We start from the raw sequence: 18,598 nt of genomic DNA, 5'->3' as shown, positions 1-18,598 counted from the left end.
CAGGAGGCGGCAAAGAGCACCACAGCAAAGGCTGTTAAATATCACCTCCCTTCCCTCCCACCCCAGTCATTCGACCAAAGTAAAGGAGAGAAAGGAAGTAACAAGGTGCAGAGGGGTGTCTGAAGTTTATAAAAAAAAACACAACCTGTCTGTCTAAGAACAGGGCGGGCCGTGGACTCATCATGTCAAAAAGGAAATAAATTTATCAGGTAAGCATAAATTTTCTTTTCTTTTTAACGACACGATGAGTCCACGGATCATCTTAATTACTACTGGGAATCAATACCCAAGCTAGAGTAGATAGTAGACAGATAATACTGGAGGGACAAGACAGGAAACCTAAACGGAAGGCACCACTGCTTGAAGAACCTTTCTCCCAAAAGCGGCCTCAACCGAGGTAAAAGTGTCAAATTTATAGAATTTTGAAAAAGTGTGAAGAGAGGACCAAGTTGCAGCCTTGCAAATCTGTTCCACAGAAGCTTCATTCTTGAATGCCCATGAGGAAGCAACAGCCCTCGTGGAATGAGCCTTAACTCTCTCTGGAGGCTGCTGTCCAGCAGTCTCATATGCAAAACGTACGATACTCTTCAACCAAAAAGAAAGAGAAGTAGCCGTAGCTTTCTGTCCCTTACGTTTTCCTGAGAAAACCACAAATAAAGCAGAAGACTGATGAAAATCCTTAGTCGCCTGCAGGGAAAACTTTAAGGCACGAACCACATCCAAATTGTGCAGAAGCCGTTCCTTCTGAGAGGTAGGATTAGGACACAAGGAAGGAACAACAATCTCCTGATTAGTGTTCCGATCAGAAACAACCTTAGGACGAAATCCTAATTTAGTACGCAAAACTACCTTATCTAAATGAAACATTAAGCTAAGGGGACTCGTACTCCAAAGCCGAGAGCTCTGATACTCTGCGAGCGGAAGAAATAGCAACAAGAAATAAAAAAACTTTCTAAGATAACAACTTAATATCTAATGAATGCATAGGCTTAAACGGAGCCCCTTGAACTTTGAGAACCAAATTAAGACTCCATAGAGGAGTAACTGTTTTGAACACAGGCCTGATCCTGACCAAGGCCTGACAAAAAGATTGCACATCTTGAACATCTGCCAGACGCTTGTGTAACAAAATAGATAAGGCAGAGATTTGACCCTTTAGGGAACTTGTCGATAATCCTTTCTCCAAACCCTCTTGGAGAAAAGACAAAATTCTAGGAATCCTAACTCTACTCCAGGAGTAGCCCTTGGATTCACACCAACAGAGATATTTACGTCATATCTTATGGTAAATCTATCTCGTTACAGGTTTACAAGCCTCAATCATGGTCTCAATGTCCGACTCCGAAAATCCACGCTTGGATAAAATTAAGCGTTCAATCTCCAAGCAGTCAGCTTCAGTGAAACTAGATTTGCATGAAGGAAGGGTCCTTGAAGTAGAAGGTCCTTCCTCAACGGAAGTCTCCAAGGTGGAAGAGATGACATGTCCACCAAGTCTGCATACCAAATCCTGCGAGGCCACGCCGGTGCAATGAGAATCACTGACGCCCTCTCCTGCTTGATTTGAGCAATGACCCGAGGTAGAGGAGCGAACGGAGGAAATAGGTATGCGAGACTGAAATTCCAAGGTACCGCCAGGGCGTCTATCAGTACAGCCTGAGGGTCCCTTGACCTAGACCCATACCCATGAGCTAGTGACGTATGGGATATACAAACCTACCAGGAGGGGCAAAGTTTCCCAAACCTCAAAATGCCTATAAATACACCCCTCACCACACCCACAATTCAGTTTAACGAATAGCCAAGTAGTGGGGTGATAAAGAAAGGAGTAATAAAGCATCAACAAATGAATTTGGAAATAATTGTGCTTTATACAAAAAAATCATAACCACCATAAAAAAAGGGTTGGCCTCATGAACTCTTGCCAATATGAAAGAAATTAATTAATCGGGTAAGTTCTTACATAAATTATGTTTTCTTTCATGTAATTGGCAAGAGTCCATAAGCTAGTGACGTATGGAATAGCAATACCCAAGATGTGGAACTCCACACAAGAGTCACTAGAGAGAGAGGGATAAAAATAAAAACAGCCATTTTTTGCTGAAAAAATTAATCCACAACCCAAAATATAAGTTTATTCTCATAAATGAAAGGAAAAACTTAAATCAAAAGCAGACGAATCCAACTGAAACAGCTGCCTGAAGAACTTTTCTACCGAAAACTGCTTCCGAAGAAGCAAATACATCAAAATGGTGGAATTTAGTAAATGTATGCAAAGAAGACCAAGTAGCAGCTTTGCAAATCTGATTCACTGAAGCTTCATTCTTAAAAGCCCAGTAAGTGGAAACTGATCTAGTAGAATGAGCTGCAATTCTCTGAGGCTGGGCTTGACCCGACTCCAAATAGGCTTAATGAATCAAAAGCTTTAACCACGAAACCAAAGAAACGGCAGAAACCTTCTGACCTTTCCTAGAATCAGAAAAGATAACAAATAGACTAGAAGTCTTCCTGAAATATTTAGTAGCTTCAACATAATATTTCAGAGCTCTCACCACATCCAAAGAATGTAAAGATCTCTCCAAAGAATTCTTAGGATTAGGACACAAGGAAGGAACAACAATTTCTCTATTAATGTTGTTAGAATTCACAACCTTAGGTAAGAATTTAAATGAAGTCCGCAAAACTGCCTTATCCTGATGAAAAATCAGAAAAGGAGAATCACAAGAGAGAGTGGATAAATCAGAAACTCTTCTAGCAGAAGAGATGGCCAAAAGAAACAACACTTTCCAAGAAAGTAGTTTAATGTCAAAAGAATACATAGGCTCAAACGGAGGAGCCTGTAAAGCCTTCAAAACCAAATTAAGACTCCAAGAAGGAGAGATTGATTTAATGACAGGCTTGATACGAACCAAAGCCTGCACAAAACAATGAATATCAGGAAGTTTAGCAATCTTTCTGTGAAATAAAACCGAAAGAGCAGAGATTTGTCCTTTCAAGGAACTTGCAGACAAACCTTTATCCAAACCATCCTGAAGAAACTGTAAAATTCTAGGAATTCTAAAAGAATGCCAAGAGAATTTATGAGAAGAACACCATGAAATGTAAATCTTCCAAACTCGATAATAAATCTTTCTAGAAACAGGTTTACAAGCCTGCAACATAGTATTAATCACGGAGTCAGAAAAACTTCTATGACTAAGCACTAAGCGTTCAATTTCCATACCTTTAAATTTAATGATTTGAGATCCTGATGGAAAAACGGACCTTGAGATAGAAAGTCTGGCCTTAATGTAAGTGGCCAAGGTTGGCAACTGGACATCCGAACAAGATCCGCATACCAAAACCTGTGAGGCCATGCTGGAGCCACCAGCAGCACAAACGATTGCTCCATGATGATTTTGGAGAACACTCTTGGAAGAACTAGAGGTGGGAAAATATAATCTGGTTGATAACACCAAGGAAGTGTCAACGCATCCACTGCTTCCGCCTGAGGATCCCTAGACCTGGACAGGTACCTGGGAAGTTTCTTGTTTAGAAGAGATGCCATCAGATCTATTTCTGGAAGCCGCCACATCTGAACAACTTGAAAAAACACATCTGGGTGGAGAAACCATTCTCCCGGATGTAAAGTCTGACGACTGAGGTAATCCGCTTCCCGATTGTCTATACCTGGGATATGAACCCCAGAAATTAGACAGGAGCTGGATTCCGCCCAATCAAGTATCCGAGATACTTCTTTCATAGCTTGAGGACTGTGAGTCCCACCCTGATGATTGACATATGTCACAGTTGTGATATTGTCTGTCTGAAAACAACAGAGTACAAAACTGAAGAGCTCTCATATTTCCCTAAGGGATCACCTATTCCCTGAGTAGAGGACATTGGTGTGGATAACAGTATAACCGCCCCTAATCTGGCACAGAAATCCACCTTTGCCTGTGTGATCACTCATAGTGGTATCGGGGAGGACCTTTGGATAAGAAAGAGTAGCCATTTACAGTGGGCATCCTATTATTGTGAGGTCCTTTGTCAAACTGAACTTGGAAATAGGAGGGTGTGACCATTATGCTGGCTGCCTTCAACAGTGAAATCTTTGCCAACATGCAGATGTAATGGCCTTGAGATCCCGGTGGTCAGTGGGTCAGTAGGGGGCCACAAGCCCTTCCTAAGAATAGTGACGGTACAAGCCTTATGTGACTAATTAGTCATTATCATCCTGAGATAGTATATATATAGAGTTCGTGTACACAGACCATTAGGACTGAGGCCATTGTGAAGAGGTTTTACTATCATGCCGCAAGGGTCCAAGAGGAGGACCGCAAATTCCACTGAATATAAAAAAATCTGTGGCTGACCATTTCAAACCTAAGCTGGAAAAAACTTTTGATAAGAGATCCTGCAACAGACCCCCCCCCCCCCCCCCCCAGTACGGAGAGCTCTATTGGATCAGTGCTCCCAAACTGCTTTGAATTTAGAGCCTATCATGGCGTCAGAAATAGTTGCCACTCTTACGCAGAAGCTCAACAACCTCCAGAACTCTCTCACTAAAACTTTTAACAGCTTGTGGCGGAATTGCACAAAGATATAGGAGTGATTGCTGAGAGGGTTGATACTCTGGAACAGAAACAAGAGGACCTGGCAGTGGAGCAAGCCAATCTCTCCAACCACTCAAAAATAGTGGTAGATATGATTGACACAATGGAGGCCAAGATGGCGGACATTGAGGATTGCTCCCGCCGAAATAATTTGAGATTTCGGGGGATTCAGAAAGAGGTCACAACTCAAGATCTGGAACCTTTCCTCATCGAATTCTGCGATTACTTAAAATCCCCACAGCTCCCTAGCGAAAACTTGATACGGTTCACAGGCTCCCTAGAAGCAGAAATGTATCAACTGAAAAACCTCGGCATGTCATCGCCCGATTCCATTTTTTTACCTATAAGGAGCAGATCACAAAGGCGATGTTCTCCAACCCAACCCTTCCTGACCGGTTTCAGAACATTCAGGTCTTTCCGGACCTGTCACAGTTCACAATCCAGAAAAGGGCTACTTTCAAAGATGTTACTAAAACTCTACGCCAACAGGGCATCAAGTAATAGGGGGTTCCACAATGGCATCTAAAACACATAGGACATGTACTTTGTTCAATGTCATCCATGATAACATAAGCAAAGGCAAGCTTGGTCAAAATACTGATAATATATAGTAAAAATCAGTCCGATGCAATTATAATAAAATATTTTTGGTGTACTGTGTCTTTAAGAAAAAACTAACCTTCTGAATTAAAGCCCGATATATAAATAGGCAGAGAGAAGCTGTTTATATTTATATCCCACACTCCCTGCACGTGCGGCTCCTATGTGACCAATCTTAACTCCTCTAGAACGGCACCCCTAAGATCGCTTGTAAGATATTACAACAAGCGGGCTTAGGAGTCATGAGGAGACGCTGCCAACCGGAACTCAGACGAGTAAGAAACTGCGCGGCTAAGCGAGCGAACACTAAGCCCTGCCCCTCGTGGGCGGAAAAATACCACACAACCCCGGGAAAAAAACATAATTTATGCTTACCTGATAAATTTATTTCTCTTGTAGTGTATCCAGTCCACGGATCATCCATTACTTATGGGATATTAACTCCTCCCCAACAGGAAGTGCAAGAGGATTCACCCAGCAGAGCTGCTATATAGCTCCTCCCCTAACTGCCATTACCAGTCATTCGACCGAAAACATGCAGAGAAAGGAAAACCATAGGGTGCAGTGGTGACTGTAGTTTAATGGAAAAATTACCTGCCTTAAAGTGACAGGGCGGGCCGTGGACTGGATACACTACAAGAGAAATAAATTTATCAGGTAAGCATAAATTATGTTTTCTCTTGTTAAGTGTATCCAGTCCACGGATCATCCATTACTTATGGGATACCAATACCAAAGCTAAAGTACACGGATGACGGGAGGGAAAGGCAGGCTCTTTATATGGAAGGAACCACTGCCTGAAGAACCTTTCTCCCAAAAACAGCCTCCGAAGAAGCAAAAGTGTCAAATTTGTAAAATTTGGAAAAAGTATGAAGAGAAGACCAAGTTGCAGCCTTGCAAGTCTGTTCAACAGAAGCCTCATTCTTAAAGGCCCAAGTGGAAGCCACAGCTCTAGTAGAATGTGCTGTAATTCTTTCAGGAGGCTGCTGTCCAGCAGTCTCATAGGCTAACCGTATTATGCTACGAAGCCAAAAGGAGAGAGAGGTAGCCGAAGCTTTTTGACCTCTCCTCTGACCAGAATAAACGACAAACAGGGAAGACGTTTGTCGAAAATCCTTAGTTGCCTGTAGATAAAATTTCAGGGCACGGACTACATCTAGATTGTGTAGCAGACGTTCCTTTTTCGAAGAAGGATTAGGACACAAAGATGGAACCACAATCTCTTGATTGATATTCCTGTTAGTGACCACCTTAGGTAGGAACCCAGGTTTAGTACGCAGAACTACCTTGTCTGAATGAAAAATCAGATAAGGAGAATCACAATGTAAGGCAGATAACTCAGAGACTCTTCGAGCCGAGGAAATCGCCATTAAAAACAGAACTTTCTAAGATAACAACTTGATATCAATGGAATGAAGGGGTTCAAACGGAACCCACTGTAAAACATTAAGAACTAAGTTCAAACTCCATGGTGGAGCAACAGTTTTAAACACAGGCTTGATCCTAGCTAAAGCCTGACAAAAAGCTTGAACGTCCGGAACTTCTGACAGACGTTTATGTAAAAGAATGGACAGAGCTGAAATCTGTCCCTTTAAGGAACTAGCGGATAAACCCTTTTCTAAACCTTCTTGTAGAAAAGACAATATCCTCGGAATCCTAACCTTACTCCATGAGTAACTCTTGGATTCGCACCAATATAAGTATTTGCGCCATATCTTATGGTAAATCTTTCTGGTAACAGGCTTCCTAGCCTGTATTAAGGTATCAATAACTGACTCAGAAAAACCACGTTTTGATAAAATCAAGCGTTCAATTTCCAAGCAGTCAGCTTCAGAGAAATTAGATTTTGATGTTTGAAGGGACCCTGGATCAGAAGGTCCTGTTTCAGAGGTAGCGACCAAGGTGGACAGGATGACATGTCCACTAGATCTGCATACCAAGTCCTGCGTGGCCATGCAGGCGCTATTAGAATCACTGATGCTCTCTCCTGTTTGATTCTGGCAATCAATCGAGGAAGCATCGGGAAGGGTGGAAACACATAAGCCATCCCGAAGGTCCAAGGTGCTGTCAAAGCATCTATCAGAACCGCTCCCGGATCCCCGGATCTGGACCCGTAACGAGGAAGCTTGGCGTTCTGTCGAGACGCCATGAGATCTATCTCTGGTTTGCCCCAACGTCGAAGTATTTGGGCAAAGACCTCCGGATGAAGTTCCCACTCCCCCGGATGAAAAGTCTGACGACTTAAGAAATCCGCCTCCCAGTTCTCCACTCCCGGGATGTGGATTGCTGACAGGTGGCAAGAGTGAGACTCTGCCTAGCGAATTAGCTTTGATACTTCCATCATTGCTAGGGAGCTTCTTGTCCCTCCCTGATGGTTGATGTAAGCTACAGTCGTGATGTTGTCCGACTGAAACCTGATGAACCCCCGAGTTGTTAACTGGGGCCAAGCCAGAAGGGCATTGAGAACTGCTCTCAATTCCAGAATGTTTATTGGTAGGAGACTCTCCTCCTGATTCCATTGTCCCTGAGCCTTCAGAGAATTCCAGACAGTGCCCCAACCTAGTAGGCTGGCGTCTGTTGTTACAATTGTCCAGTCCGGCCTGCTGAATGGCATCCCCCTGGACAGATGTGGCCGAGAAAGCCACCATAGAAGAGAATTTCTGGTCTCTTGATCCAGATTCAGAGTAGGGGACAAGTCTGAGTAATCCCCATTCCACTGACTTAGCATGCACAATTGCAGCGGTCTGAGATGTAGGCGTGCAAAGGGTACTATGTCCATTGCTGCTACCATTAAGCCGATCACCTCCATGCATTGAGCTACTGACGGGTGTTGAATGGAATGAAGGACACGGCATGCATTTTGAAGCTTTGTTAACCTGTCTTCTGTCAGGTAAATCTTCATTTCTACAGAATCTATAAGAGTCCCCAAGAAGGGAACTCTTGTGAGTGGAAAGAGAGAACTCTTCTTTTCGTTCACCTTCCATCCATGCGACCTTAGAAATGCCAGTACTAACTCTGTATGAGACTTGGCAGTTTGAAAGCTTGAAGCTTGTATCAGAATGTCGTCTAGGTACGGAGCTACCGCAATTCCTCGCGGTCTTAGTACCGCCAGAAGAGCACCCAGAACCTTTGTGAAGATTCTCGGAGCCGTAGCCAATCCGAATGGAAGAGCTACAAACTGGTAATGCCTGTCTAGAAAGGCAAACCTTAGATACCGGTAAAGATCTTTGTGAATCGGTATATGAAGGTAAGCATCCTTTAAATCCACTGTGGTCATGTACTGACCCTTTTGGATCATGGGTAAAATTGTCCGAATAGTTTCCATTTTGAACGATGGAACTCTTAGGAATTTGTTTAGGATCTTTAAATCCAAGATTGGCCTGAAAGTTCCCTCTTTTTTGGGAACCACAAACAGATTTGAGTAAAACCCTTGTCCTTGTTCCGACCGCGGAACCGGATGGATCACTCCCATTAATAAAAGATCTTGTACGCAGCGTAGAAACGCCTCTTTCTTTATTTGGTTTGTTGACAACCTTGACAGATGAAATCTCCCTCTTGGGGGAGAGAATTTGAAGTCTAGAAGGTATCCCTGAGATATGATCTCTAACGCCCAGGGATCCTGGACATCTCTTGCCCAAGCCTGGGCGAAGAGAGAAAGTCTGCCCCCACTAGATCCGTTCCCGGATCGGGGGCCCTCGATTCATGCTGTCTTAGGGGCAGCAGCAGGTTTCCTGGCCTGCTTGCCCTTGTTCCAGGACTGGTTAGGTCTCCAGCCTTGTCTGTAGCGAGCAACAGCTCCTTCCTGTTTTGGTGCAGAGGAAGTTGATGCTGCTCCTGCTTTGAAATTACGAAAGGAACGAAAATTAGACTGTCTAGCCTTAGGTTTGGCTCTGTCTTGAGGCAGGGCATGGCCTTTACATCCTGTAATGTCAGCGATAATTTCTTTCAACCCGGGCCCGAATAAGGTCTGCCCTTTGAAAGGTATATTAAGCAATTTAGATTTATAAGTAACGACAGCTGACCAGGATTTTAGCCACAGTGCTCTGCGTGCCTGAATGGCGAATCCGGAATTCTTAGCCGTAAGTTTAGTTAAATGTACTACGGCATCTGAAATAAATGAGTTAGCTAACTTAAGGGCTTTAAGCTTGTGTGTAATCTCATCTAATGGAGCTGATTCAAGTGTCTCTTCCAGAGACTCAAACCAAAATGCTGCTGCAGCCGTGACAGGCGCAATGCATGCAAGAGGTTGCAATATAAAACCTTGTTGAACAAACATTTTCTTAAGGTAACCCTCTAACTTTTTATCCATTGGATCTGAAAAGGCACAGCTATCCTCCACCGGGATAGTGGTACGCTTAGCTAAAGTAGAAACTGCTCCCTCCACCTTAGGGACCGTTTGCCATAAGTCCCGTGTGGTGGCGTCTATTGGAAACATCTTTCTAAATATCGGAGGGGGTGAGAACGGCACACCGGGTCTATCCCACTCCTTAGTAACAATTTCAGTAAGTCTCTTAGGTATAGGAAAAACGTCAGTACTCGCCGGTACCGCAAAATATTTATCCAACCTACACATTTTCTCTGGTATTGCAACTGTGTTACAATCATTCAGAGCCGCTAACACCTCCCCTAGTAATACACGGAGGTTTTCCAGCTTAAATTTAAAATTTGAAATATCTGAATCCAGTTTGTTTGGATCAGAACCGTCACCCGCAGAATGAAGCTCTCCGTCCTCATGTTCTGCAAATTGTGACGCAGTGTCTGACATGGCCCTAATATTATCAGCGCACTCTGTTCTCACCCCAGAGTGATCACGCTTACCTCTTAGTTCTGGTAATTTAGCCAAAACTTCAGTCATAACAGTAGCCATATCCTGTAATGTGATTTGTAATGGCCGCCCAGATGTACTCGGCGCTACAATATCACGCACCTCCCGAGCGGGAGATGCAGGTACTGACACGTGAAGCGAGTTAGTCGGCATAACTCTCCCCTCGTTGTTTGGTGAAATATGTTCAATTTGTACAGATTGACTTTTATTTAAAGTAGCATCAATACAGTTAGTACATAAATTTCTATTGGGCTCCACTTTGGCTTTAGCACATATAGCACAGATATCTTCCTCTGAATCAGACATGTTTAACACACTAGCAAATAAACTAGCAACTTGGAAATACTTTTCAAGTAATTTACTATAATATGAAAACGTACTGTGCCTATAAGAAGCACAGAAAAAAGTTATGACAGTTGAAAATTAATAAACTGAAAAGTTATAGCATCAAATCTTTGTAAAAAACACAATTTTAGCAAAGGATTGCTCCCATTAGCAAAGGATAACTAACCCTGATAGCTAACAGTGAGAGAGATCAGTAAACTGTCATAAATTAAATAAAACGACTGCCAAGTGGAAAAAAATAGTGCCCAAAACATTTTTTCACCCAGTACCTCAGAAAATTAAACGATTTTACATGCCAGCAAAAAACGTTTAACATTAATAAATTGAGTGTTATTAAAAAGCCTGTTGCTAGTCCCTGCAAATTAGGCTAAAGTTTTATGCATACAGTATAATTCCTGTGAAGTGCCATTCCCCAGAATACTGAAGTGTAAAATATACATACATGACAGCCTGATACCAGTTGCTGCTACTGCATTTAAGGCTGAGTTTACATTATATCGGTATGGCAGAATTTTCTCATCAATTCCATTGTCAGAAAATAATAAGCTGCTACATACCTCTTTGCAGATTAATCTGCCCGCTGTCCCCTGATCTGAAGTTTACCTCTCCTCAGATGGCCGAGAAACAGCAATATGATCTTAACTACTCCGGCTAAAATCATAGAAAAAATCAGGTAGATTCTTCTTCAAATTCTACCAGAGAAGGAATAACACACTCCGGTGCTATTATAAAATAACAAACTTTTGATTGAAGGTATGAAACTAAGTATAATCACCACAGTCCTCTCACACATCCTATCTATTCGTTGGGTGCAAGAGAATGACTGGTAATGGCAGTTAGGGGAGGAGCTATATAGCAGCTCTGCTGGGTGAATCCTCTTGCACTTCCTGTTGGGGAGGAGTTAATATCCCATAAGTAATGGATGATCCGTGGACTGGATACACTTAACAAGAGAAACAAGTACAGTATACCGCCATGTACTGGAGTTCAGTAAGCACTTCCCCAACTCCAGCACTACCCCCAGCGTCAGCCATCTCTATGATATAATAAATTTAATAGAGCCAAGCCCGTTACAGTACAGTTACATACCCACATAAATGTCCCAACGCTTCTAGGCTAAATTCTAAAATGCGTGTCTGGATAATGAGTGTCTGGATAATAAGCAGTATGTTGGTTCTCATTCTTCCAAGCTAATGAGAACCTACATACTGTCCAAGGGAAGCCCTTAGGCCCATAGCCCCCAATATCAAAGGCAGAGTACAGTCGGTTCTGAGATATGCTGCAGAACCCCAGAATAAAAGACTGCACTTACCTCCATGCTGAGGAACAGCATGATAATCTCAGTGTCAAGAGGTCCACTCTTCCTCCTGAGGTCCTGTGAAGGCAGAAGGGTCTTAGTTAACATTCTCTAAGACCATACACAGAAGAGCAGCACAAGTATGGGAGGCGCAGTGAAGCTAAAACTCCACTAGTTCCCATAGCCTAAAAGGCTATCACTACAGAGGCTGCCCAGGCAAAGAGAATGACTGGGTTGGGAGGGAAGGGAGGAGCTATTTATGCAGCTCTTTGCCTCCTCCTGCTGACCAGGAGGCGATATCCCACAAGTAAGGATGAAACCCGTGGACTCAATGTATCTTGTAAAAGAAAACATACTTTATGCTTACCAGATAAATTTCTTTCCTTCCGGATAGGGAGAGCCCATGGCTTCATTCCTTACTGTTGGGAAATACAACACCTGGCCACCAGGAGGAGGCAAAGACAACCCAGCCAAAGGCTTAAATATCCCTCCCACTTCCTCATTACCCCAGTTATTCTGCCAAGGGAACAAGGAAAAGTAAGGGAAATATCAGGGTATAAATGGTGCCAGAAGAATAAGAAATAGGGGGCCGCGTTTAGACAAGAAAAAAATGGGCGGGGGCGTGGACTCTCCCTATCCGGAAGGAAAGGAATTTATCTGGTAAGCATAAATTATGTCCACGGCTTCATTCCTTACTGTTTGGAAAACTATACCCAAGCTCCAGAGGACACTGAATGAATTAATGGAGGGAACAAAAAGGAAGAGGCGGACCCTATTCTGAGGGCACCACAGCCTTCAAAACTTTTCTCCCGAAAGCTGCTTCAGCCGAATTTTGAAAAAGTATGTAAGGAGGACCAGGTAGTTGCATTACAAATATGATCCATAGATGCCTCATTCTTAAAGGCCCAAGAGGAAGCCACTGCTCTAGTGGAATGAGCGGTTATCCTCTCAGGAGGATAATGTCCCGCTGTCTCATAACCTAAGCGGATGACACTCCTTAACCAAAAAGATAGAGAAGTCGAAGTAGCCTTCTGCCCCTTACGCTTCCCCGAATAGACAACAAAGAGGAAAATTGTTTAAACTCCTTAGTAGCCTAAAGATAGAACATCAAGGCGTGAACCACATCCAAATGGTGAAGTAAACGTTTCTTCGATGAAGAAGGATTAGGACACAAGGAAGAAACTACAAGAACATTTCAATTTTGACCTTTCTATTGGTGATTCAATTAATTTTATTTATCACAAAACAAATTTCTATTTAACAAGCATTAGAAATAAGCTTAAATACAGGCCTTAAAAATATTCAAAGATTAAAATTAGAATTTTTAAACTGGACTGAATCCAGTAAATGTTGGTTGACTAAATTGTCCTTATCTGCAGACTCAGACTAGTATGTTAATTTAATTTCATTCTGAATTCTACAATTTTCTTGAGCTCTGAAAAGAGAAAAAAAGTGTGACAGCATGTGCTAAAAATGTATGAAGAGCTGGCTACAGACAGAAAATGATGTAAGCATACAATTCTGCCATCCAGTAAATAAACAAGAGGAACTTTCCTCCTTTTCCTGAGGAGTGACAGCAAATACTCCAGACCTACATAAGTGTATGAATTCCTAAACAAGAGTACATTTAACTTGGCAGGCACACATGCCAGAAATACCCAGATCATTGTAGAATATAATAAAAACATGGGAAAATGTTGGATTAAAATTAACTCAAATGTTCCAGATGATGTGTAATTGTAACCAGACTGAGTTGCATAAATTACAAGAAATGTAAGCTCTGCATCAATTGAAATACTATGCTTATATGTAAGAATGATAAAAATGTTACCTTTATCGCTTGAATTTCTTCAAGAAGGCGTTGTGCCCGTCTTTGATTTTTTTGTAAGAGTTCTTCTGTTCCCCTAAAAAGTTGAAAGTTAAAATATGTATAAGGTTCTTGAATTATAAATAGATTGCAAATACTATAAAATTAGTGAAACACATAAAACAAATCACATAGGGACATACAATATATATATATATATATATATATATATATATATATATATATATATATATATATACACACACATATAGAAAATAATGGGCAGACACTCCAAAAGTCAGTTCAAGGCAGCAGTACATACAGAGCAACGTTTCGGGGTTCACAGCCCCTCCTCAGGCTCAATACAAATGAATGTAACATGCAATCCTTAAATAGCCAAACAGTCCCACCCCCTACCAATTATGACATCATCAAAGACCTCATGTGAAAAACTAAAAATTTAAAGTGCCAACATATTTTAACACAAACATTTTAAAGGAGATAAAATAGTAAACAAAATAACAGCTAACAATTTGCACAAAATTTTTTTTATTTTCTTTAAATAATTTATAATACCATAGATAATTCAATCAAATAAAACTTCAACTAAACTCCTTATAAATGTTTTCACTAAAAAACAGAATTTATGCTTACCTGATAAATTACTTTCTCCAACGGTGTGTCCGGTCCACGGCGTCATCCTTACTTGTGGGATATTCTCCTCCCCAACAGGAAATGGCAAAGAGCCCAGCAAAGCTGGCCATATAGTCCCTCCTAGGCTCCGCCTACCCCAGTCATTCGACCGACGGACAGGAGGAAATATATATAGGAGAAACCATATGGTAACGTGGTGACTGTAGTTAGAGAAAATAATTCATCAGACCTGATTAAAAAACCAGGGCGGGCCGTGGACCGGACACACCGTTGGAGAAAGTAATTTATCAGGTAAGCATAAATTCTGTTTTCTCCAACATAGGTGTGTCCGGTCCACGGCGTCATCCTTACTTGTGGGAACCAATACCAAAGCTTTAGGACACGGATGAAGGGAGGGAGCAAATCAGGTCACCCAAACGGAAGGCACCACGGCTTGCAAAACCTTTCTCCCAAAAATAGCCTCCGAAGAAGCAAAAGTATATAATTTAAAAAAAATTTGGTCAACAGGAACCTCATTCTTGAAGGCCCATGTGGAAGCCACAGCCCAAGTGGAGTGAGCTGTGATACTTTCAGGAGGCTGCCGTCCGGCAGTCTCAAAAGCCAATCTGATGATGCTTTTAAACCAAAAGGAAAGAGAGGTAGAAGTTGCTTTTTTACCTCTCCTTTAACCAGAATAAACAACAAACAAAGAAGATGTTTGTCTAAAATCTTCAGTAGCCTCTAAATAGAATTTTAGAGCACGGACAACGTCCAAATTGTGTAACGAACGTTCCTTCTATGAAACTGGATTCGGACACAAAGAAGGTACAACTATCTCCTGGTTAATATTTTTGTTGGAAACAACCTTCGGAAGAAAACCAGGCTCAGTACGTAAAACCACCTTATCTGCATGGACCAGATAGGGCGGAGAACACTGCAGAGCAGATAACTCAGAAACTCTTCTAGCGGAAGAAATTGCAACCTAAAACAAAACTTTCCAAGATAATAACTTAATATCTACGGAATGTAAGGGTTCAAACGGAACCCCTTGAAGAACTGAAAGAACTAGATTAAGACTCCAGGGAAGAGTCAAAGGTCTGTAAACAGGCTTGATTCTAACCAGAGCCTGAACAAACGCTTAAACGTCTGGCACAGCTGCCAGCCTTTTGTGAAGTAAAACAGATAAAGCAGAGATCTGTCCCTTCAGAGAACTTGCAGAAAATCCTTTCTCCAAACCTTCTTGTAGAAAGGAAAGAATCTTAGGAATTTTTATCTTGTTCCATGGGAATCCTTTAGATTCACACCAACAGATATATTTTTTCCATATATTATGGTAAATTTTTCTAGTTACAGGCTTACTAGCCTGAATAAGAGTATCTATTACAGAATCTGAAAACCCACGCTTTGATAAAATCAAGCGTTCAAACTCCAAGCAGTCAGTTGGAGGAAAACCAGATTCGGATGTTCGAATGGACCCTGAATAAGAAGGTCCTGTCTCAAAGGTAGCTTCCATGGTGGAGCCGATGACACATTCACCAGGTCTGCATACCAAGTCCTGCGTGGCCACACAGGAACTATCAAGATCACCGAAGCCCTCTCCAGATTGATCCTGGCTACCAGCCTGGGAATGAGAGGAAACGGTGGGAATACATAAGCTAGGTTGAAGATCCAAGGTGCTACTATTGTATCCAATAGAGTCGCCTTGGGATCCCTGGATTTGGACCCGTAACAAGGGACCTTGAAGTTCTGACGAGAGGCCATCAGAACCATGTCTGGAATGCCCCATAATTGAGTTATTTGGGCAAAGATTTCCAGATGGAGTTCCCACTCCCCCGGATGCTCCTCCATCGCCAGGGAACTCCTTGTTTCCCCCTGATGGTTGATATATGTAACAGTCGTCATGATGTCTGATTGAAACCTTATGAATTTGGCCTTTGCTAGTCAAGGCCAAGCCTTGAGAGCATTGAATATCGCTCTCAGTTCCAGAATGTTTATCGGGAGAAGAGATTCTTCCCGAGACCATAGACCCTGAGCTTTCAGGGGTTCCCAGACCGCGCCCCAGCCCACCAGACTGGCGTCGGTCGTGACAATGACCTACTCTGGTCTGCGGAAGCTCATTCCCTGTGACAGGTTGTCCAGGGTCAGCCACCAACAGAGTGAATCTCTGGTTATTTGATCTACTTGTATCGTCGGAGACAAGTCTGTATAATCCCCATTCCACTGTCTGAGCATGCACAGGTGTAATGGTCTTAGATGAATTCGTGCAAAAGGAACTATGTCCCTTGCCGCAACCATCAAACCTATTACTTCCATGCACTGCGCTATGGAAGGAAGAAGAACAGAATGAAGTACCTGACAAGAGCTTAGAAGTTTTGATTTTCTGGCCTCTGTCAGAAAAACCTTAATTTCTAAGGAAACTATTATTGTTCCCAAGAAGGGAACTCTTGTTGACGGGGACAGAGAACTTTTTTCTATGTTCACTTTCCACCTGTGAGATCTGAGAAAGGCTAGGACAATGTCCGTATGAGCCCTTGCTTTTGACAGAGACGACACTTGAATCAGGATGTCGTCCAAGTAAGGTACTACTGCAATGCCCCTTGGTCTTAGCACCGCTAGAAGGGACCCTAGTACCTTTGTGAAAATCCTTGGAGGAGTGGCTAATCCGAATGGAAGTGCCACAAACTGGTAATGTTTGTCCAGAAAGGCGAACCTTAGGAACCGAAAATGTTCCTTGTGGATAGGAATACGTAGGTACGCATCCTTTAAGTCCACCGTGGTCATGAATTGACCTTCCTGGATGGTAGGAAGGATCGTTCGAATGGTTTCCATTTTGAACGATGAAACCCTTAGAAACTTGTTTAGAATCTTGAGATCTAAAATTGGTCTGAATGTTCCCTCTTTTTTGGGAATTATGAACAGGTTGGAGTAAAAACCCATCCCTTGTTCTCCTAATGGAACAGGATGAATCACTCCCATGCTTAACAGGTCTTCTACACAGTGTAAGAATGCCTGTTCGAAGATAATTGAGACCTGTGGAACCTTCCCCTTGGGGGTAGTTCCCTGAATTCCAGGAGATAACCTTGAGAAACTATTTCTAGCGCCCAAGGATCCTGAACAAGAAGCCTGAGCAAAGAGAGAAAGTCTGCCCCCCACCAGATCCGGTCCCAGATCGGGGGCCAACACTTCATGCTGTTTTGGTAGCAGTGGCAGGTGACTTGGCCTGCTTACCCTTGTTCCAGCCTTGCATCGGCCTCCAGGCTGGCTTGGTTTGAGAAGTATTACCCTCTTGCTTAGAGGGTGTAGAATTTGAGGCTGGTCCGTTTCTGCAAAAGGGACGAAAATTTGGTTTATTTTTAGCCTTAAAAGACCTATCCAGAGGAAGGGCGTGGCCCTTTCCCCCAGTGATGTCTGAAATAATCTCTTTCAAGTCAGGGCCAAACAGTGTTTTACCCTTGAAAGGGATGTTAAGCAAAAGCGCTCTGCGCGCCACGATAGCAAACCCTGAATTATTCGCCGCTAATCTAGCTAATTGCAAAGCGGCATCTAAAATAAAAGAGTTAGCCAATTTAAAAGCTTGAACTCTGTCCAAAACCTCCTCGTACGAAGATTCTTTATTGAGCGACTTTTCTAGTTCTTCGAACCAGAAACACACAGCTGTAGTGACAGGAACAATGCATGAAATTGGTAGTAGAAGGTAACCTTGCTGAACAAACATCTTTTTAAGCAAACCCTCTAACCTTAAATCCATAGGATCTTGAAAGCACAACTATCTTCTATAGGAATAGAAGAGCGTTTGTTTAGAGTAGAAACCGCCCCCTCGACCTTGGGGACTGTATGCCATAAGTCCTTTCTGGGGTCGACTATAGGAAATAATTTCTTAAATATAGGGGGAGGACAAAAGGTATGCCGGGCCTTTCCCACTCCTTATTTACTATGTCCGCCACCCGCTTGGGTATAGGAAAAACATCGGGGGGCACCGGAACCTCTAGGAACTTGTCCATCTTACCTAATTTCTCTGGAATGACCAAATTGTCACAATCATCCAGAGTAGATAATACCTCCTTAAGTAGTGCGTGGAGATGTTCTAATTAAAATTTAAAAGTTACAATATCAGGTTCTGCTTGTTGAGAAATTTTCCCTGAATCTGAAATTTCTCCCTCAGACAAAACCTCCCTCCTGGCCCCTTCAGATAGGTGTGAGGGTATGTCAGAACAGATATCATCAGCGTCCTCTTGCTCTTCAGTGTTTAAAACAGAGCAATCACGCTTTCTCTGATAAGTAGGCATTTTGGAAAAAATGCATGCAATAGAATTATCCATTACAGCCATTAAGTGTTGTATGGTAGTAAGTATTGGCGCACTAGATGTACTAGGGGCCTCTTGTGTGGGCAAAACTGGTGTAGACACAGAAGGGGATGATGCAGTACCATGCTTACTCCCCTCATTAGAGGAATCATCTTGGGCAATATCATATCTATGGCATTATAATCCCTACTTTGT

General features: G+C 42.5%; 1 protein-coding gene across 2 annotated transcripts in view; it reads right to left on the bottom strand.

The window, feature by feature from the left end:
- Positions 1–18,598, bottom strand: part of SRFBP1 (serum response factor binding protein 1) — a 307,243-nt gene that overhangs the window by 174,139 nt on the left and 114,506 nt on the right. For both annotated transcript variants that reach the window (XM_053701596.1, XM_053701598.1), the window contains exon 3: positions 13,491–13,563. In XM_053701596.1, the coding sequence (XP_053557571.1) occupies positions 13,491–13,563 (73 nt within the window). The remainder of the gene's footprint in view (positions 1–13,490; positions 13,564–18,598) is intronic.

This window comes from Bombina bombina, chromosome 2 (assembly GCF_027579735.1).
Source record: "Bombina bombina isolate aBomBom1 chromosome 2, aBomBom1.pri, whole genome shotgun sequence".
Classification (NCBI taxonomy): Eukaryota; Metazoa; Chordata; class Amphibia; order Anura; family Bombinatoridae; genus Bombina; species Bombina bombina.
Note: the sequence above shows the minus strand (reverse complement) of the source record. Positions and strands in the feature narration are given on the sequence as shown.